The following is a 22,246-nucleotide window of genomic DNA, read 5'->3' as shown; positions in this document are numbered from 1 at the left end:
CATGTTTTAGACAGCAGAAAGATTTAATATAAATACGGAGTCATGTGAAACATAGAGCTGGCTAAATTTTGCAACAGTATTTTCCACAACTAGTCCTACTTTGAAATGCAGCTCACATCAGAAATTCATCTTAATCAGCTCTTGTTAACATTTGCATCATTGGTACTTTTTTGTGACTGTTTGTGAAAAGACGATTCCTCCGACAAAAGTGGGCACTGCACCTGAGGAAAGAGCATCTTCATCCACAACTGCCTGTCCACTGCTGCCGCCACTTTGCAGGCCGTGACCTATCTCTGCTGCTGTGAAAGAGTCTCCTCTAAACCCAGAGCAGAGCCGATATAAACAGCCATACCCACAGATGAAAACATTTGATGGGCAACAACATGGTCCATAGGCATTCAGGGACAGAATGTGTTCACCAAGTGCTGAATAGGGAATGCCCCAAGTAACTTTCCAAAGTTGCTGGTAATGCTATGGCACCAGGAAGAGGTAGGTATCAAAATGGCATGCAGCATTTTCATGAACAGCTTGTGAGTAGGGAAAAAAAATTCTCAATAGATCATTCACAATTAATGTTACAATCTTTTCTTCGCAGTGATACAGATGCTTCCACTTCGATCTCTATATGAAGGTGCAAAGAAAGAAAGCAAGCACTCCAGGTTCTCAGTTTCCAGAATGACGTCCTCTGGAAACTACCTCTCACTCCAAAAGCTGCAAGTAGCATGAAGAGACCTGTGCTCTGACCAACTTTTGTCATTTTAACTGACATCTCTTTTTGGCCATTTACCAGCCTTCTTGTAGAATGAATACCATGTGCGAATGACTCCTGGTTACATCGTACTGCAGATCTCATATAAAGGAACTTCACTAAACTGTAAATTAGCCTTACTAAGGATTAAAGTTAAGGGACATGGACCTTTAAAGTAAAGTTAAACCTCTAAAATATAAAGCTGCAACACATTACAGTAAATCTGAATACAGCAATCATAGAATCACAGAACCATGGAACAGCTAGGGATGGAAGGGACCTTAAAGATCACCCAGTTCCAACCCCCTGCCATAGACAGAGACACCACTCACTAGATCAGGTAGCTCAGGTTGTCCAACATGGTCTTGAACACCTCCAGAGATGGGGCATCCACAACTTCTCTGGGCAACCTGTTCCAGTGCCACACCACCCTCTGAGTGAAGAATTTCCTCCTAACATCTAGACTAACTCTTCCTTATTTTGGTTTAAAGTCATTAAAAAGCTTTTAATGCAACATGAGACAGATACTTGAATAAGGTTCCTGGCAAAGAAATGGTAAAATAAAACCAAGTGAGGTCTGTGTTCACCTGCTATTCTGGGTGGAAAATAATCCCTTTGGTGGTTTCCTTTTCAGAGATCTCCCTTAGACTGAGGTTCTGACTTGTGCAATTTACAGTTACAGCATTTTTTTTACTGACAATTGAAGACTTCAGCACTGGGCAGTGTAGCACATTCATCACAGAGTCCATGTCTGCTGGCATACAGCTAGCCATGCAGTCCAGCCAACCTTATATTGAACACATTTGAGTTAATGTGGTTTGACAGCTTGTCTGCCAAGTATTACAGTCATAAACTCTCATCCAAACTGCGATAAGTGGAAAAGACTAACTGGATCCAGCTCCAGACACAAACCATTTGTCTCCACAGGATGTATTTCAACCTTCAGGATAGCACAGTTGCAGAGAACGGAAACATGAGCATGTATACAATTGCCATATACTGTAAGCTGAAATGTGTATGTATGTGATTTTACAAAGCTTCTACTTCACCAAAACAGTGATTGAGAGTCAGTCCAGCTATGTTGGTAAAAATCTATGTGCAAAACCAGGATGAGACTGACAAGTAGAACGAGATGAACCTACAGAGCTATAGGTTCATGGTTCAGTGCAGGCAAATAGCCCAGCACTTGGTCTTTATTTGGTGTTTAACTAAACTATGTGACTTTTTCTTGGCTGAAGGAGTGGATTGGGCAGTGCATGTGAATAATTCCTTTCCTAGGATTTAGCAACAGAATATGAACAGCCTTCCTTGTGTTATTTTAAACCTTCTGCTACTCACACTTGCTATATGTTCAGATGAAAGTGTTTGCTCTGAGGAAAGAACATAGTGCTTTTTTTTTCCAGGGTGTCCTACTCCATCTTATCCCCTGAAATTTCTTACCAGAATTCCTGTGTACAAATTTCTGTATCTGCAGGTGCACTGAGCCACAAGCATTTTGTCTCTGGCATCTTTGCTAAGAACTGTTTAATGCATGATTAACTTCATAATTTTTAATGTTACATTCTTACCATGTAATACGAATGGAAGAAGGACACTGCCAAAGAGTTTTAAAAAATTAATTCTGATTTATTAAAAGCCAGCATGAATTATATGTTTGATAATTAATGCTTCTTTGACGTAATTCTAGCAGTGAGTGCAAGAGGGGAATTCCCTTCACCTCCTCAACATTCCTTCTTCCAGAGGCTGACTATATCCCAGGCTTAACATGTGAATTTCTTCCTGCAGCAATGCATTTTTTATTAAACATTTGTCTGCTTGGGGACAGGGATTAAGTGCTGATAATCTCCTGCATTCATTCCTGCTTCTTTTGTATGCATTTTAAACGGGGGAAAAAAATAAAATAAAAAAAAAAAACGGAATTGTGATTCCTCTCAATTTTTCTATTTTGATGGGAAAGGAAGGAGACTGTATACACAGAACTGGCCTTTACTGGTATCAAAGGAATAAATATTGTTCAGTTGCTTTCTGCCTTGTGATTTTGTTCATAGGGATATCTTCTAACTTCAGCAACAGCTCTAATTTTGTCAGTCTATTAGGTCTTCAGGTAAGCTCAAATCAAACCATTTTCTACTGAACTGCTGCTGGTCTCTCCAGCTTCTGACTGCCTTCTGCAGTCCAATCAGACCCACAGTATAGTCAAACAGCCTTCACCAACAGGCATCCAAAGTGCTACCATGTTTGTGATGAAGGAATATGTCAATTAAAACTAGCTGATTTTGTTTAGTAATGCAAATAGTTCTTTCAACAATGTTGATGGAACTAAATGATATTTTTTTTTTGTAATTTCAAATTACAATTTTAATACATAGCAAAAATAGCTAAATTTAGATTTGAATTTAGGATCCCTCTGAAGTGATTCCTTTTTTTTTTTTTTTTTTCCTCTGCTTCTTCAGGAAAAGGAGGATGAAGTTACAAGAGAGGAGAAGCATTTTGTTTTTTCTCTTCCTATTCCATTTAATGGCACACAGAAGGTGCATCCTAATACAGATCTTTGTAGTCTTCAGGGCCAAGGGTACTTCTGCTGTCATATTTATGTCTTCACCAGAATAGCCCTTACATTCTGGTGTTATTAAAAGTAGACTTCTCAGGAGAATGACAGGCAGCTGTGCAGTCGTCAGTGCCCTTGAGCTCAAGAGCAAGTCACTCTGGCCCAGGATGTAGCAGCAATGAGTATAATGATACATACTCCATGTGCAATACTCTGGGAAGGAATCCACATTGTTATGTTTCAAATGTAAACTCTTTAAATTAATAAAGTGATTTCTTTGGGACTAGAATACCAGAAAGGCAAAGTTACAATCTATGAGGACGTTTGTGCACAATTTTCTGGGGAATGACATCCAGAAGATACAGCAAGACAAGTTTATAATAAGCAGCATGTGGTATGTATCCACTCTACAATCTTGATGACAAATTTTCATTACAGCAACTACTATCCCTATTCATATGAAGTGATGCCAGAAAAGCAGTAGCCTTCCAGAATAATAACCATAATAACTGGCTTTAGAAGTGAAGATTTAACAGGCTACTTTGTAACACAAAACTAAAATGTTAAAACTCTACAAATATATTTCACAAATCCACAAAAGAAAAAAAAAATGCAAATCTTTATTATGGTTGTAAAGACTTCTACTGGGCATTTTATATGTGAATTATTTTGCTTTCTATCATAATCTACCCTGTATTATATTATTTCACATTACTACTACTGTTACTAATCTTCTGCACATAATAAATCCTAAAATACACCAAGAAAAGAAAAAGAGTAATTCAATAGCTCAGTAAACAGAAAGCTTTCCCTGCTATGAGAGTGCTGACGATAATCATCCTTACTTGCCAAAACACAACAGTAAGAGTTCAATGAATTATGGGTCAAAATACATCATTACTATTTTTTTCTATTTACCAAAATCTGAAGCAAATTCTCAGAATAAAATATGATTGTTTCTCATTGCAGTCTATATATCACTATCCCGTTTTCTTAATGTTTCTAATAGAATACAGTTACTGAAAATTAAAATGTTTCCAACTGGAGAGTTTAGTCATAATTAAGTCTTTAAGTATTTGAGCAAAATCATAAGATATCTGTGTGATATGTCAGAAGACGATGGAAGTTCTCGGCTTGTTGTCATGTGGGGGCATTTCTGATTGCTCCATAATCCACTGCTATTTTTCTCTCTAAACAAATTATCACCTATGCCTTCAGCAATGTAGTAATGTTTCATAGAGCAACATTAGCCTGACTTGAAATTACAAGTAAATAAAAAAACTTGTAAAAAACAGTCTTACTTATATATATATAAAAATACAAAATACATCAATTCCAATAATATCCTTCACATGCTTTTTATAAATACCACTCCTTACTACAATGATTACATGTCCGTGTATGTAAATCTCTTTTATTAGTGAGATTGATGAACTTTTCTGAAGACAGCATCAGAGCACGAATGATTAGCAGTAAGAACAGCAATATCCTACAATCAGCTGGGAACTGAACAAGAAATAGTGCTCTCAAAGCAGGTCCCTGATGCCCTGATGCAGATGCCCATGCCTAAGGTGATATCCTTGGAAAGGCAAGGGGTTGAGACCTTGCACACTTGAGGGGTGGGAGAGTGGTGGTGCACATCTAGAAGCACTCATCTCTGGCAAGTAGCACTGCTGTCTCAGAAATTCTTGTGCTCAGGCAGTAACCTGATGGGAGATGGAAGCAGTTTAGACAAAACACCATTTTGGTATAAAATGCATGATTTTTTTAATCAAATTTTTTGAATTGTAAAATCATAAGACATCTGTAAATTATTTCAATTCTGAATACGGTTAATGCTTTCTATGTGGTTATTTCATAATGTCAATATTCGCAGTGTATTATAGGACATAAGTAGCTATGTCATAAGTCACTAAACACAGCTGCTACTTTGTATTGCTTGAAACATTTTTCTCCATTGAGTGGCTCATAAAAGAAGATAATAAATCAAAGAAAGACAATATGTTACCTGTCTTTAATTTTCATAATTTAAGTATTCTTATTACATTATTACAGTGACTTTTCAGAACAGATCTCATACTATTGTAATACTTTGAAAACTTATTCTCTGAAATATTCCCCACACATGTTTACTTAAATTTCGGAGGGAAACACTGTTTAGCCTGCCTCTGCTAAAAAAGCCACAGCTATGTAAGGGGGTTGATGTAAAGAGAGATTGTGTTACCCTCTATTTCCCTTGTTGAAGCCAACCAGTGCTCCGCTAAAATTTGAGAAAATTTGATTTTTTTTTAAGTTAGAACTTTTTATGGAACTGCAGAAGATAGTGAGGTTAAATACAGGTACAGTAATCTCATTGTAGTAATTTTGAAAAACTAGAGAACTTTTGCTCAGCAATTTTGAGTAATTGGGTGGCTTGCCCACAGGAAAGGGGGAAATAAATTCTGAAGGCTACTGAAAATGGCATTTTCAGGCAACAAGCCCAAGGGTGCTCACAATAGGTGCCTGTAATTGAAATACAGTGGGGAAAATTGCCTCTTTGACCTGTATGGTGTTTTGATTAAATGCATGTGCACTGAACTATGACAAAATAAGGTAGCATAACCTTAGCTCAAGGCATAATAAACTAAATTCATGCCTTATGCAATTCTTCTGAAGAAAACAATAATCTTCAAGGAACAGAATTGATCCAGTGAGTTTCCTGCTCTGTTTGGTTGTTGTCTGGATGTTTTTCCCTCTGCACAAAAGATGGTTAAGACAGGGTATTAGTCTTGGTGTGGAGAGCTTTGAACCTGGGAGTTCCCAATGTTACAACCAAGTTTAACCACAGATCACCATCTGAGCCACACCACAGGAACAAAGATCAATGTGATATTTAGGAACATAGCTTTATATCCTAAATACAATTCCTATCAAAAAGGAACAATCACTGCACCTGTTTTACTTTTAAATAGGTTTTGCTGATTTGTTAGAGCTAATTTCCCCTCTTACAGTGTAAGAAAAAGGCAGAGCCTTTAAACTTCATACTATCGTAGACATCCAAAGTAGTGAACTGAGCACAAGCCACCATTGTGCTTCTGCCTTATGTTAGCTCCCTTGACAGCATGCAAAATATTTTTGGGTACAACCAGCAGTTTGTGGGTCTTCTTGGTCAGAACCTCAGGTGTTCCAGCAAGCCCAGACAGCCAAGCCTGTTTTGGACAAAGATATATCCCCTTTTAGAGGTAGCGTCTGGGAGACAGCACATAGATGAGCATTCAAAGGGAGAAGAAAAAGCCACCTGCCTGGCTTGATCAAAGCTGGCAGTAGCTCTTAGGACTGGGTACAACAAAGGCAAAGAGTAGTTTGATGAAGGCACTTTGCAACAGGTAGTTTGACTAGATCAGACCATCTTTGGCTCAGCAGTGGGCCTGGCCTAACATTTACCATAAGCTGCCCAGCATGAAGAGAGCAGTCATTTCCACTTCAGAAGAACTTCCTGATACTGCCCTTCAATGTCAGGCCTCTTCTCCAAAGCAGACTGGGTCAGTTCACTGTCATGGATGCTCTCACTCACTGACTGGTCCTTTCCTGCCTTTGGGAGACTGCAAGTGCAAAGAAGCTACCTCGGGGGCAAACCTTAAATGTTATCATTGGCAGCTTGCCTTCACCCAGGGCCTTTGCCTACATAGCCTCATGTGAATTACCCATGTTGTCCACCACACACAAGAAACTAGAGAAGAAGGCTGGAAGACGATGGAGATCAAATGGCCACCATTTTGAAGGAAACACCTAGCCTACCCTTTCATCTGCACTAGACGTACCTTTCCCACAACTTCTTCCTGAGATCAGCAGCGGGATGGGCGGACAGGCAGCTGGCCAAGCCCAAGTCCAGCCAGCACCTCTGAGTGTGATCCAGGTGCTGTATCTGATGGTGCAGGTGTCTGTCTTCAGATGCAAGCCTGCTTCCCTTCACCTGGCAGCACTCCTTCAAAGCCCATTTAGAAATTAATGTCTAGTGAGATCCCGACTTCAAAGACATATTTATGTGTCAAATTTAATAGCTTCCCAAATATTTCACAACCCACTTTGGTTCAAAAGCCCTGTGCTTAGACTATAGCAGTTCAAGCAGACAACCATTATATCTATTTTCTTCTGTCACTCGATATTTTAAAATCATAACCAGGCACTTAGGTATCAAATTGAAAAATGACATTTTCCTTCTGAGCCACTTGAGCAAAAGATTACAGTATAATCCAGCTCTTTTATGAAGTTAGAAGATGTCTTTCGATTTCAGTTAAAAGATCACATTGTACACAACACTTTCCAGAGATTATATGTGTGAAATGTTACGGTCTGTACTGTATGGTATTCCTTCAGGTCCTTTCTGTACAAACTTCCTTGCGCCTATGTTCACTGACCAAACCAGCCACTTTGGGAGTGCCAAGAAGGAGGAACTAGGTGCAAGTTAAAATAGGCTGCAGATAACACCTTTAGTTTACATCATCTCCTCTGTGTGTGTGTTACAAATCAGCAGAGTGCATGTAAACAGCTCTGAAATGTGAAAGTCAACTTGGAAGGATTGACCCTGTCTAATAGCAAAATATGTCTCAAGTACTGTTTAGTACAAACAATAAAACAAGTTGTTATTACAAAGGGAGCAGATACTGACCTCTGCTTGTGCTTTCCAACATTTCCATTACAGGACCCTTGTGCGTATTTCATTTGTCTGCTTGTTTGTTTGTTTGCTTGAAGGATATTTTTTTTCCTTTTTAAGACCTTTGCTGTTTTCAACAGATCTGTGAAGCTTGAGAGAACCATCTGGATGGTCATGTGTCTTTTTCTCATTTTCTTGTCCTATCAAATTTTGTTCAGGTTTACTAATTTTTAAAATATTTTATAATCCATCTGTTTCCCATCCCTCATCTACATTCTGCAGGACAATGCTGACAGCCTGCCAAACTAACTTGGCACAGACATCTGCAAGGCTGGGATTTGTGGCCACATGTAAGTGTTTGCAAGGTTTGTGTCTGTGGTCCTCTGCGTGTCTGAGCATTTTCCTTTACTCTTAACTGAAAGATGTATGAAAATACCAATGAATCTCTCACCCAGTGCCCAAGTTAAGAAGCCACTTCATTAAGCCAAACAGTTTTGTCTATATTCTAGCTATGGAAAGGCTCCTGCAACAATTTTTGTTGTTGTTGTTGTTGTTGTTTTTTCCAGTCCAACAGAGGGAACTTCCTTCCATGGACTTGCTTCTTTTTGTGGCGGGAAATCATGCTGACTACTCTTAGTGAACAGGGCTCAGCTGTAGACAGCAAGATAAGGTGAGGCTCACAACAACATAGACCCAGCAGGGTGAACTGGGCTGGGATCCAGCCGTTCGGAAGATGCAATAACTACACCGAGCATTGTTTTGAAAGTATGAGAGGTATGATCATTTTTATATTTCACAGAGCCCCCACTAAGATAGGTCCCGTGCTACATGATAGTCATTCTGGATTTTCTCCAGATGTATCTAAGAGGTAATATTTACCCATACTGTTAAAAAGCCTTCTCTGAGCAGCCATGAAACTGAAATTCTCTCCCAGAATCCTTTTCCATTTCTTCTCTCTGCAGGCTGAATTGCTTGGTTATGTTTTTTAATACAAGATTCACAATGTTGCCCTGAGCAATGTTTGAAACTGCAGATTCCAAAGACTGTGGGGGTTTTTGTGTGTTTGTATGTTTGTTTTTTTGTTTGTTTGTTTGTTTCTTTTAACTGTGAAGATACTGTGGGGCATTCTTTTGAGGGATTTTAATGTTGTTTTTACCAGACTACAGCATGTTTCTGCCAGCATAGGAATGTCAGAAGACAGTGGGGAGTCTTAGATATTTCACAGGGAAATTTTCTATTTAAAAAGAAAAATAAAACTGTTTCATATATATAAATAGGTGAAATAGACTAATAGACTAGATGGTCATTTTGTGGTTTGATCCAAAACAGATGATTCCAGGATATGCTCCCCTTTCTCCTACCCCTTCCTCTCCCCTGCCCTAACCATAAGTGCATTTGGCTGGCGTAAGTGTGCTCAGAGATCCCTGCCAGTACCTCTTGTCAGACATGGATCCAGGCCCCAACTTTGCCTGGACAGGAGCCACAGAGCAGAGGAAATTCAAAGTTATGACACTTTCTTCTCATTTTACAGCAGTCTAAAGAAGCATTTTTAAAGGAAGAAAAGGGTAAAGCGTTTGTATCTATGTCTCTCCTTTGGATTCACAATTGACCCAAGCTGTTAAAACTCAATTTTCTGTGGCTCTGTTTGAAACATAAAACCTTTGCTTTCTATTTGGATTTTTAGATATTCATTGCTTCAGTTTCCATAGACCTCTTAAAACTGAAATGAAGTTTTCTAAACAGAGGGGAGGTTGGTCATTAGTGGAGTAAATCCAATACCGCAACCAAGCACACATATTGATTTAATATAGAATTGATGTCTCCTTTCAAAAACTCTAAATTATCTATTTGCTTGCTTTGTTTTGTTTTAATCTTAGTGGAAATCAAATTAGCAACGTGAAAACCGCAGCCCAGAAACAAAATTCCCCATCTTTGAAAGCAGGCTGTTTCCCCCACGCTGCAGAAGCGGAAAAGGGTTCAATTTAAAACTGTTCAGGTCCCCAGGGAGCTCAGGGGCGATATTTCTGCCGCGGCTTGTGCCGGGGGGCAGCCGACGGGGTCTTGCGGGGATCTCCGGGGTCTGGGGGGTCCGGCCCGGACTGAGCTGCCCCCCCCTCACTGTGCCATCTCCATTGGCAAAGCCAGCGGGGGAAAGCACGCCTCGCCTCTCTGTGCAAGCCCAAGGGACCTGCGCCGCCCATCCCCGCAGTTCCCACCCGGTGGATGGGACCCCCGGATCCCGCGGGCCCAGTTTGGGGTCTTCGCCCCCCGTCCCCGCAGTCTGTCGCCTTGGGTGCGGGGTTTGGGGCAGCAGAGGAAGGGGGAGTCTCGGGGGGATTCCCGGGGGTCTCTACGGGGGCTTTCGCGGTGAGGTTTGCGGTAAAAGGTGCGGAACGGAGCAGAAACGCGCTCGCAGGAGCCGGCGGGGCTGGAGGGAGAAGGCAACGGGAGGAAAAGCCCCAGCAGCTTGGAGGCTCCCCGTCGTCCCCCGGCCGCCCCGGGGGTCCCGCCGAGCCCCGCCCCCTCTCCTGGTCCCGAAATAGCCGAGCACTAGCACTCGGGCCAGGTCTGGTCTCCCTAAGCCGCTGCAGGCTGTGCAGGCTGCTGGCGCTGTGACACTGCGAGAACGCCCGGGATGCACGTGGTTAGGAAAGATCAAAGCGGAGGTAAGAGCAGAAACCACTTTAATTGCGAAAATGAGGTCGAATAAGGTTTTCAGAAAGTCAGCTATATCCCCGAGGCTGTTAAAAGCACTATTGCCCTTTAATGTAAGCGGTTGAAGGTCAGAAACGACTGGACACTTAGATTCACGCGATGCGCAGACTTAACATTCCCTTTTGCCTACAGTTAACATAGATTACACCAAACTAAACAGGAAAATATCTATGTGTATATATATTTGGTCAAGCATTCCGTTCAGGCGGCCCGTCGCAGGGGTCCCGGCAGGGTGTCAGGGCGGGCCGGGCCGTCTGTCCTGCCGTCCTGCCGTCCTGCCGCCATCCAGGGCCAGGCGGGGAAGGGGACGGGGAAGCAGCCCGGGGCGAAGCAGCTGGGATTACCGGGAGAGGGGGGAGCCCCTGCGGGGGGAGGCTCGCTGAGCCGCCACGGGGAGCAGCCAGGTGGGGGCTCTCCTCTCCCTGCCCTTGGCACCGCAGTGGCACTGCCTGCTCCTGGCCGCAGCTCTGGTTCTGGGGGGTGGTCGTGCTTACCCTGGCCGGGGCTGGCCCGGGGGAGGAGAGAACCTGCCCCTTCCCGTGCTGCGCTGAGAGATGTCGCTTTCGCCACCTGCGGCTGCCGCCGAGATGCTGTCAGCCCCTCCCCTACTGCCACGGAGCACATGGCAGTGTTTTGGTTGACCGGTTTGGTTAGTTCTGCTGTGTTTGTGTTTGTTTTAGTTTTTTGTAGTTGTTGTCTTGTTTTGTTTTCTTTTCTGTTTTCCCCAGCAAAGTGTGCCGCAGCTGGCTGCCTCCGAAACAACAGCAACGTCTCCGGAGAAACTTTCAAGCGGCTTCAAAAAAGATCAAAAAAAAAAAAAAAAAGGAATAAATAAAAAGAAATGCTACTTGCCGGCTGCTCAAACTCCCTGTGCCGCCGCGTGCGCGGTGAACTCAGAGACGGTCTCACAGCGCCAAGCTTTTCCAAGGCATTTTAAAAAAATACACGTCTCCATGTAAAGAGGAGTGGGAACTGCCCATTCCCTCCCCGCGATGTAACCAAGGGAAGCCCGATGAACTGGAAGGTCCTAACAGAGCAGGAGAGCTGTTACACACACATAAGGCAGAGGGAATGATGCTGGAAGTACCTTGCAAGGTTACAAACCACAGTCTCAGTTCCCCCAAGTAAATAAATCCCCTTGGCGGTTTCAAGCCCAAAGCCCCTTCCTCTGGGAGAGTCGCCTTCAGCCTCCTGACTCGCAGCGCCAGACCGAGGTCGGACTCGGAGCCCACCGCAGCCTCCAATTAAATCCAGTAAAAAAGCCCGACACGGTGGTGTTCTGCATAGGGTGGTTTATTTTTACCGATGCTACTCGGGCAGGCGCCGTGGTTTTACAGCGACCACAAGCAACGACCTGCAAAACCCTAAAGCCTACCCAGAACGACGGCGGGGAAGGAGGCGGCAGCGCAGCCCCGCGGGCCGCGTCCTGAAACCTCGCTGCTCCCGGCGGAGCCCCGCTCTGCCCTGCCCGGCCAGGCACGGCCCGGCACGGCCCTTGTCCGATCGGCGGAGGGGCGAGGGGCGAGGGCGCCCTGCGAGGGAGGTCCAGGCGCCCCCCGGCCTCCTGCCGGCGCTGGGGAGGGGCTGGGCGAGGGGCGCACTGCAGCGGGGGGCAGGCGGGATGGAGCCAGGGGCAGGAGCCGCCGCTGCCCCGTCCCGGAGGGGGGGGGCTTCACTGCCTGCAGAATTTGCACTTGATAATTTTCTTAAAAGCACTTTGGAAGTCTTTGTTGAAATAGGCATAGATGATGGGGTTGAGGAGGGAGTTGGAGTAGCCCAGCCAGTTGATGACTGCCCCCAGCCACTCAGGCATGTAGCACTTACTGTCACAAAAGGGCAGGACCAGCGCCACGATGAAGAACGGCAGCCAGCAGAGGATGAAGGTGCCCATAATGATGCCCAGGGTCTTGACAGTCTTCCTCTCCCGGGACAGAGCCATCCTCCGCTTGGCCTCCGTGTTCTTCTCGTTGCGCCGCTCAAAGGAGGGGGGCGGCGGGGAGCCGCACGCCTCGCTGGGCAGCGGCAAGTGAGTCTTGGAGGAGCGGTTGCAGCGCTGGACCTCGATGATCTCCAGGGCTGCCCCGTCCTCGCCCTGCCGCACCGCGCCGTTGACACAGGCGCCGGTCCTGGGCTCCACAGTCCGCCGCCAGCCCTTGCCGGGCTCCCCGTTGCTTTTCTTCTGCAGGGTGGCCGGGGAGAGGGTGAGGCAGGTGTCGGCGATTTTCTTCTTCTCCGCTTTCTTGACGGTCTTGCGGATCCTGAAGCGGGCCGCCTTGAAGATGCGGCCGTAGAGCACCAGCATGAGGAGCAGCGGGATGTAGAAGGCGCCGAAGGTGGAGTAGATGGTATACCCGTGGTCCTTGCTGATGGTGCAGGCGTCGGGGTCCGAGCGGTCCTCGGGCGTCCTCCAGCCCAGCATGGGCGGGATGGATATCAAGAAGCCGATGAGCCAGGTCAGGCTGATGAGCACGGCGGCCCGCCGGGGAGTCCTCTTGTTGACATAGTCGATGGGGTCCGTGATGGCCCAGTACCTGTCCAAGGCGATGGCGCACAGGTGCAGGATGGAAGAGGTGCAGCACAGCACGTCCAGCGAGATGAAGATGTCGCAGGTGACCTGCCCCAGCGTCCACTTGTTCAGCACCTGGTAGAGGGCTGCCATGGGCAGCACCAGCACGGACACCATGAGGTCGGTGACGGCCAGCGAGCCGATGAGATAGTTAGCCACGGTTTGCAGGGAGCGCTCCAGGGCGATGGCCGCGATCACGCAGGCGTTGCCGCTCACGGCGCACAAGATGAGCGTGCCCAGGAGCAGCGAGGTGAGCAGCTGGTAGCCCAGGGTCACCTCGGCGAGGCCGGGGCCACCTGCCCCCTCGGGGGAGCGCTCTGGGGAGGTAGTGTTGTTGGCCACATCCATGCCGGGACGGGGGGGGGTCGCTTCAGGAGATGGGCATGGGAAGAGGCGCCGGTCACTTGTGCGCTCCCCTGGCAGGAGGCATCGCCGCCCCGTGTGCTTTGGCCACGCCGGGCCCCCCCCGACACCCCTCCCTCCCCTATATAGCGCGGCGGGAGGCGGCCGAGGCTCGGAGGACGGCGGCTGGCGGAGCCGCCCCGCGCCCGCCCATCACCGCTGCCTCTGCCCAGCGCCCAGCCCCGGGCGGCGGGGGCGGCCCTCCCGCGGCCGCCGCTCGCCGCGCTGCTGCCCCTCGCTCCGCCGCTCTCCCGCGCCTCTCCTTGCTGCCCTGCCTCCCTTCTCCCCCCTCGCTTTCTCCCTCCCTCCTTCCCCTCCCCTTCCGTCCTCCCCCTCCATCCCGCCTGTCACGGGGGGGGGTCTCTCTGGGTCTCCATCGTACCGCCCGGGGGCCGGGCCGGAGGGGTGTCCGCGACTCCCCGCCGCCCCCTCCCCGGCTGAGGGGACACCGCAGGGACGCCCACCACGCCCCCGCAATTCTGCCTCCAAATCTCCTCCCAGCAGGTCCGCCCCGGGCAGCGAGGACTCTGGTCTTCCCCTCGGGACCGGCTCCGGAGCTGGTGCGGGCTATGCGAGGCGGGGGGAGGCTTTCTGCGGCCAGGTGCTGCCGGCTGGGGTTGGGGGACACAGCGTACCCCAGCGCTGCCCGCCGCCTTTTGGGTGCCGGGGCGCTTGGGGGCGCCTGGGGGCGCTTATCGCTACTAGCAGGCAGGCGGCGGCGGCCCCAGGGCACGGGGCCCGGGGCGGCTCTACCGGGCTCTCCCGGTGGCGGGGCCGCTTGCACTTTCTGAGGGGCCGCACCATTAATCCCTGACCCCCGCGGGACTCTGGTCTCGCCCCCGCTCGGCCGCTGTGGGCACGGTGCTGCCGGGGGTGCCCGGGGAGCAATATCAGCCCAGCCGCTGGTGCGGGGAGAGGGCGTATGGGCAGCGTTTATAGCTCTGCGTTGTGTCTCGGGAGGGGTTGCTTTACGTCTCAGTGCCGGGCAGGGCTCCTACTCAGTCGCTTACGAGCAAGGAAAGCCCCATTCGTGATGATTCATGCCCTCGACCCAGCGTCCTGGGGCGGTCGCCTGTCGTCGGGGGCTCCGCGCCAGTTGCGCGGCTCCCCCGTGCCCAACTGGACACACGACATTGACCAAACTCACACCTCGGGGCCACTGAGACGGGAAATTCAGTGCAACACCTTTTGAAATCACTATTCTCCGAAGAAAATAAAACAAATCAACAAATCAACAAATTCTATTATACTTCCTCCCGAAAAGAAGGGGAAATGCTGAGTCTGAACGTGAAATGAGAAAAATATCTCTGGGAACAATCTTGAGTTTAAAAATAAAAAATAATAATAATAAAAAAAAAAGTCAGTGTGGCACATGTAGGCAAATACGTTAATATCCCGTATATATATAAAAAGAATAGTAAAAGTGGGAAATACTTGTAATTTAAACAAAAAGAAAAAAAAGAAAAAAGTAGTGTGATTGACAGGCTTAACTTTACCTGTCTGTGAAAAGTAAAAGAAAGTCTTTGGACGTAACTTATGCAGCAGGCTTTATAAGATTCTGCAGCTCAGTGTTTTTAACAAACTAGAGTGAGAACATCTCTCACTCTAGTTTGTAATTGTGCCATGCAAGCTCAGAAAACGCAGAAAGCCAAATAAGTAATTGCTTAACAGGAAGATGTTGCCAGATTCTAACTTAATCAGACTTGAGATGAGAATCACAGAGCCTGGCTTTCACGCATTTAAGTTTCCTCATCTTCTCTCAGTCAGCACTTAAAAATAAGGCTGAGTTCATACCTTCACAACATTTGGATGGATTTCGGCCAATTCCTCTTTACTAGGGGACCAGGCTGCATTTCTCTGCCTCCAGGCTTTTAATCTTTACCACTTTAAATGATCAAGGCACAAATATAAACTGGTTAAGGCTGGATAAGCCGAGCAGAGCTGTACCCCTGCCTGTCCGTTGTGTCAGCTGATCGTAATAACACTTACATGCTCTGTGTCCTATTGAAAGAAGATTTATGTTGTTGAGACATAGGCAAAAGAAAACCTGTCTATTAATCGATATCTGAGTATGCTTTGCTTCTTCACTACCAAAACCTGTTCTCTTTTTAATGTCTCCTCAAATGCACGGCACGGTTGGCTTCTAAGCAGTTGGATAGCAAGCCACGGCAAACCAAATTTTGTGCTTCTTGCTGTTCAGAGACAGCTTGATGCAAGAAAGTGCAAGTCTGTGAGGCAGGAAAATCACGAGGAGATTGTCCCAGCTTTCTTGCATGGTGGTGGGCAAGTTATTAGCCTAATTAGATTAGCCTGAAATTAGTGTTTCAGAGCCACGGGGGATGCAGGCTTTAGAAATCCACAAAGAGCTCTCAAAGAAGTTGTTTTTACAGAGGTGTTTTACACTGACACGGCCAAGAGAAGTCAATCTCAACTGCTTTTTGCCCATAACTTCCAGCGCGGAAGAATCGTTAGGGTCCTTTTCCAACTGAAATATTTAAAATCAGCTTTACTCTTTGGTTTTATTTTTTGTTCAGAAACCGAAAGTCATTTCCCTCTGAATTAAATTGCGAGGCAATTTAGGCAACCATGGAGGGATGAGAGGGAGTAGGAGGTGGAAGAGGTAGACGAAGGGAAGACTCACTCTTTTGATGTGATAGCTCCTTTAATCTTACTAAGCATTTAAACAGCAAGATGATGTTTAAACTTTCAAACAACTAAATGAGGTGCTAATGTGTTTAGACAACCTATGTCAAGCACCTAGGGAAATTCTTTGAGGAAAGTCATAACCTCATAAAATCGACACTGACTTGAGTGAAAATGAAACGGTATCACTGCACAACCTAAGTCCAACTGAAATATTAATGTTATTCGGTTATGATACAGTTGCAGTAAAAGAGGTGCCTCAGTAACTACAAAAAAAAAAGGCATTAATAACCATTGTAGGAGGTGCTTTACTGAGCAATTTCATTTTACACACTTCAGGAAAAGGAAGAGCTACATACCCTTGATGCTCTCAGATTTTGACTGTATTATTTATTTGCCAAGGTGAAACTGAAATGCTACAATTTCATCATAGCATTTTGTTCACGTGGTTGCATACAATGCTTTGATTTGAAAACTATTTTGGTTTTGTATCTCTACCGTTCAGCAGGATAAGACAGTGCTTCTGTTATACAAAAAAAAAAAAATATATTGAAGTAATGGTTTCAAAATAAATGGGCTTCACCAGAGAGCTAAGGAAATTAATGTTTTCAGTTCACAGAAAGTGATCCAGTATATGCAGTTTTCTGTGGGAGAAGTTCCAAACAGGTGGAAGAGAAGATGTGCCAAGAGAAAACCTACCAACTACAAACTTGAATTTTCTCATTGGGTATCTTGAAAATACAGCCAACAGGAATTAATACTACTCTTCCTTGTTCAAAACCTCTGAAGAACAGCTACAGTTTTAAAATACAGAAAAGCAAACAGGAATTTCATGGCTGGAGTGACTGTATAATTGAAACAGGTCCCCTCCACACAAGCTTATGCATTTCACTGTAAGAGATCCACATTGTGAGATACCTGCTGCATATTTCTGATCTTTCATAAACCTCAAAACATACCACAATACTTTAACAAATTTAAGCTTTGTACTGTAAAAGGCAAAAAGCTGCAGGAATAGCACAGAAATGTTTAAAGCCATTGCTGCAGAGCTCTCAGACAAACTGGTCTAGAGCAAACTGAGTATGAATTTGGCCATCTACTTAATCCTGACTTTGTGGGCAAGATGAACCAGCACCAGTAGGAGATCTATTCCCTGTGTCTTCTACCTAGCTATGGCCAGTCCCTGAAGCCCTGCACACCCAACATATATACATATAATATATATATATATATGTATAATCTTTCTGGAATCCTACAATATGTCTCTTCAGAAACAATAGACTACACATTTAGTGCAGTAGCAGAATGGGCAGGGGAAGGGGGGTAGAAGACTACATTTCCGACGTCTGTATCACCTTTGTGCCCTGTCAATACATTTTCCCTAAATTTCTCAGGTTCCATCTTTAAACAGTTATGTATTTTTTCTCTACTTTCAGATGGCTATCTAAAAACTTGGCTACTGGCTAGAAATCTTTCAATTTATAACATATCTCCTTAGTCTTTCTGTACCACTCTCCTCTTCTAATTTGTACAGTTCTTTCTACATCTCAGGTCTTTATTTTGGATCACAGCTGTCACTAAGCAGATGAGAAGCTGAGCTAACTCCTGCTGAGCCACTTGGCTGTTTCTACACTACCTTCTGTCTAGGCCACCTTCTGGGGCATAGAGTTGGCTAGTTCTCCATGCAGTGCTCTCCAGCCAGCTCAGAGCTGGCTAGCTGTGGCCCAGCAAGAGTGCCCAGATATTCTAGTAGCTCTGCAAGAATCATCTTGGGTCTAAAAGAAGTAACAGCATCAGCACAGCTCTCAGCTTCAGATCTGGATTTTGTCCTGCACGGTACAGTGATGTCTCTCAGCCTGTTCTGTAACACTCCCAGTTTTGCAGATGCAGAACAGTACACCCAAGCTCAGACCCGGCAAGATCTGCTAGTCTGGTGCCAGTCATGCCAAAACAGCAGTGCTTTTTAAATCTGCCTTATCAGGTCTCAGGGGCAGTAGAGCCATGTTTACATGCTGCTAATGCAGTCTCTGGGAGCTCTGCACTGAGCCCAGCCAGATTTCTGTTCCCTCGTCATTGCTCTTTTTATTTTGTTTGAGCCAGATAAATTCTTTTTGCCCAATAACCCAGAAGAATAATTGGAAATGTGCAGGAATAACCATCATCTCAGAATGCTGGAGCATCTGCCTATTATTAACTATGTTTTCCATCACCTGAGATCTCCCAGTTTCCACTGTCATCCCAGATAATAATGAGCTGACTGCAATTTCCACTGTCTTATTCTCATTCCATTCAGTTACCTTATCACAGCTCTCATGTTCATCATTTTTATTAAGAACAGAAACAGACTGATTAGGTACACAAGTACTTCTTTGCTACTTCTGCTTTCCTCTGCTAAAAGCTTACAGAACTAACTAAAATTATAGCTTAACTCAACATAAGCCGCAAGAGGGGATAATTCATTCCACCTCACAGTCTTGGAAGTAATAGAATAGTAAGTGGTCATTTCTTCCAAAATGAATAAATGCTGTGTACATTCAAGTAGCATTACTGAAGTGAATCTGTTACTACTGATTCCTGCTACCAAAATCATGGGGCAGCTTTTATGCAGGTCTAGAACTTTAAGACAAACTTTGAAAAATGTTTGCTTTAATATTACTACTCTGTGAAGGAAAAAGACTTTTGAGCGTATTTGTTAAAACATAGGTTTACATAATTTTACAGAAACATATCAGAATTTTGATATTCTGGGAAAACTCAAGATTAGACTAAATTTTCTGTGTTGCCCCTTCTGTATGCAGTGCAGCTGTGATGAAGGAAGACTTGGAAGTTTGTCTCTTAACCATTTCTGCTTTTTCTTGATAATTAAGCTTCTAAGCACGGATTTGATCCCAGAGAAACACTAGGAAAATCTATTCAGTCGACTTTAATCATGCTGTGGAGAACAAAGCAATGTTCCAGCTACGCAGAGGTTTTTATCAGCACATCTCCTGTGTCAGAGACAAGGGAGAACAGTGCACAGAGATCGTGCACTAGGAGCTGGTCTCTGTGAGGAAATATTTGTAGCTGGTTAAGAATCACCTGTGTGGTGCAATGCAGTCCTGAGAATCCAGAATCAGGCTAAATGGTTTCTTAAAAGCTACAGTCTGGTATTTTTAATTGCATTAAAAATACTATATCACAAGTAATTCTTTCCCATTTGAAGTTTGCTACACAAATCATTCTAATAACACCTGTTACACTATTCTAAACTTGCTGACCGGTTAAATCAGGCTGTTTCTCATAGTTAATTAAGATTATTCCATCTATTTATTTCACTCTCACATTTGTCTTATAGCAAAATACACAGCCAGCTTAAAACATTTGCTGACAATACATACCAGATTCCAGTAGTATTCTAGATGTTAAGCAATTTTTCTAGGTATTAAACAATATTTGCATGATTGTTTAAACAAGGACTGCCAATGCAATGTAAGCTTTGTAAGCATTTTTAAAATCTGCTGCTTTATTTTTTCACTTACTTGTTGCTTTGTTTAATGTATTTAATGGATACATTTCAGTGGATATATTCAAGCATTTCTGTTCCGGCCCCCTTCCACCCTCCCCTCCCTAACCTTACCCACCCCCAAGAATATGGAATACCTTCCAAATGAAAGGAATTTTATACAATGAGCATTACAGGACTCCCAGATGAATATAACTTTGGGGGAATTATTCTCCAAAGATTTTTATTGCAATGGCTTTTTTTTTTTTTTCTGCTTTTATATACATATATAATTTCACTTTAAAGGATACAAAGAGAGAAATTATTCTGGAATAAAGGAAGTTAAGAAAAAACATTTTCTCATTTCTCTAGATAATCTTCTGTAGGTCTCAGCTTTAGATATCAGACCGATCTAAATCAGTTTTCACAAAATAATGTTAAGGTATTTGAATCTTGCAGCTGAGTTGTAGTGTAGCAGCTGATGACTTCCTCTGCTCTCATCATGTGAGATTTTCATACTACACCAGAGCTCAAAAGTAAATTCCATGCTCTCATTGTTTCCTCAGTCAATAAAAATGGCACTTACAGTTTCAACATCACTGCTTATAAAGGGTATAAACTCTTGATGCAAACTGCAAGCTCAATAGTATTGGCTGCAGTTCAATGTGAATCCAAGCACAATATTTTTTTAAGATGTTATTATAAACTAATTTTAATTTCCTTACATTAAAATGAATATAATACTATTTTTTAAAAGACACTGTTTGGAAAAACAAAGCTGATGTATAGAAATTAAATTTCTGCCTTATCTTTTCAGACTAAATTTATCCCATTAAATGAAAAAATTAAATTATTTCATCTGTGCAGAGACAAGTCACACCTAGTCATAGAGGCCCTCACCAACTCTGCATTTAGAGTGACCTTGACAAAGGTCATGAGGATGCTGCATTTCCTGATCTATTAATTTCCTTTGCCTATGGCATTAGCTGCGACAGTACTAAACCACCATGTCTTCTCAGGAATGTGGGACCCTGCTCATGGTGGAAGGTTGTTGTCTTTGTTGGAAGTCAATGTGCTCTTGAGGAATTACTCAGCTGCAAACCTCTTCTTTTTCATTATGAATATGTTGCCTAGTACCATGCCCAAATGCTAGTGCTGGAAGCAGCTGGAGTATGGCCAAGCGTACACTGGAAGGCAGAAATGCTCCTTTTAGCTGCAGCCCATACTTGATGTTTGTTTATAAGGATATACTACTCACTGTGACTGTTTGTTAACTTTAAAGTGCCCTACCAACTGAGTTCAGGTTAGGTTAAACACCTAGGATTCCCAAGTAACAAATGAAGTTCAGAGATCCCCCCAAATTAATGATTCATAAAAGTTGGTTCACTGTGCATGCAGCTTCTTAACCCTTTCAGGTGCAAATGTTAAGGAGTGTTACTTAGCCTATTCTCGTCAAAGTAGTTCAGATACTTAATCCTACCAGCAGAGCTAGAAAACTCAGGAAGCTGCTGTTTTCTAATAGTTTTAAAAATCCTGAGTTTTCAGTTCACCAGTTCCTTTTGATTATGTGTGTGTGGGATTAGGCCAGTTCAAAATGAAATTGATGAACTGAGCCCCAGAGGCAAAAGAATATGTAGTCTGTGAACTCAGCTGGCATTCAGACCTGAAATTGGTGTTGCCAGGAAATAATCATATATTCATTGCAGTAACAATGTTAGTTCTCTTGAGCTGACCAGGAAAAGTCACCAGAGGAAAACAAACCAGTGGTAAAATCCAGAATATGGATCAACGGCAGTTCATGCTCACTGCAGGTGACTGCCCAACGCCTTACTTTCGGTCCATTCACCAGATGACCCTTAAAGGAGACAAGCAAAGGAAAACATACAATGAAGTTGAATAGATATTTTGGCTCACCATGACACTTGGAAACACACAGAGAGTAATATATTTATATAACCTAAGATGTGAATTTGGTATCAAGATAAGTCAAATAGACTATGCCTACTACAAAGAAAACAAGTTAATATAGTTACACTTGAGTGAGATTTGATCAGATCTTAAAAACATGCCAAAAAAAAATCCTCTTACAAACATCATTGTAAGAGGACAGTTTTTTGTGTTATTTCTTGGATTCTGATGCAGTTCCTTGATAACATTATTTCAAAACCTTCTTTTCCAATGCTTTTTTTCCTCTCTGTTATCCTATATCATTAATCACTCATTCTAAGCTTCTAGGTGCTATGCAAAATTTCTGTGCTTTCAAGGGGCTTCATCACATCTGCCAGACAGTCAAAATTCCCTTTCTAGTTGCCATGGTCAACTGCTCACTCCTTCCATTTTCTGTTATCACTCAATTATGTTCAAAATAAGTAAAACCTTTTTTTTTTTCCAAGATTACCTAAATAACTTTTTCTCATTTTCAGTCTTACCTGACCAGATAGAGTCAGATTTTGAGGCCTTCAATGCCACCTGAATGACAGTGCCTTCTGTGGAGGCTGTGATGTGCAATT

At 44.2% G+C, this 22,246-nt stretch overlaps 1 protein-coding gene across 2 annotated transcripts; it reads right to left on the bottom strand.

Moving 5' to 3' along the window:
• Positions 1–10,596: 10,596 nt before the first annotated feature.
• On the bottom strand, positions 10,597–13,754 carry HTR1A (5-hydroxytryptamine receptor 1A). 2 transcript variants are annotated; one of them, XM_083818823.1, is made up of 2 exons: positions 12,469–13,682; positions 10,597–11,437 (listed from the first exon to the last, which is right to left on the bottom strand). In XM_083818823.1, exons 1-2 carry the CDS (start codon positions 13,556–13,558, stop codon positions 11,430–11,432), a joined length of 1,098 nt encoding a protein of 365 aa, XP_083674949.1. In that variant the 5' UTR covers positions 13,559–13,682; the 3' UTR covers positions 10,597–11,429. The 2 variants fall into 2 exon arrangements, with proteins under 2 accessions (XP_083674949.1, XP_083674950.1); XM_083818824.1 differs by having other exon boundaries at positions 10,597–13,754.
• Between the last annotated feature and the right edge of the window lie 8,492 nt (positions 13,755–22,246).

This window comes from Anser anser, assembly GCF_964211835.1.
Source record: "Anser anser genome assembly, chromosome: Z".
Lineage (NCBI taxonomy): Eukaryota > Metazoa > Chordata > Aves > Anseriformes > Anatidae > Anser > Anser anser.
Note: the sequence above shows the minus strand (reverse complement) of the source record. Positions and strands in the feature narration are given on the sequence as shown.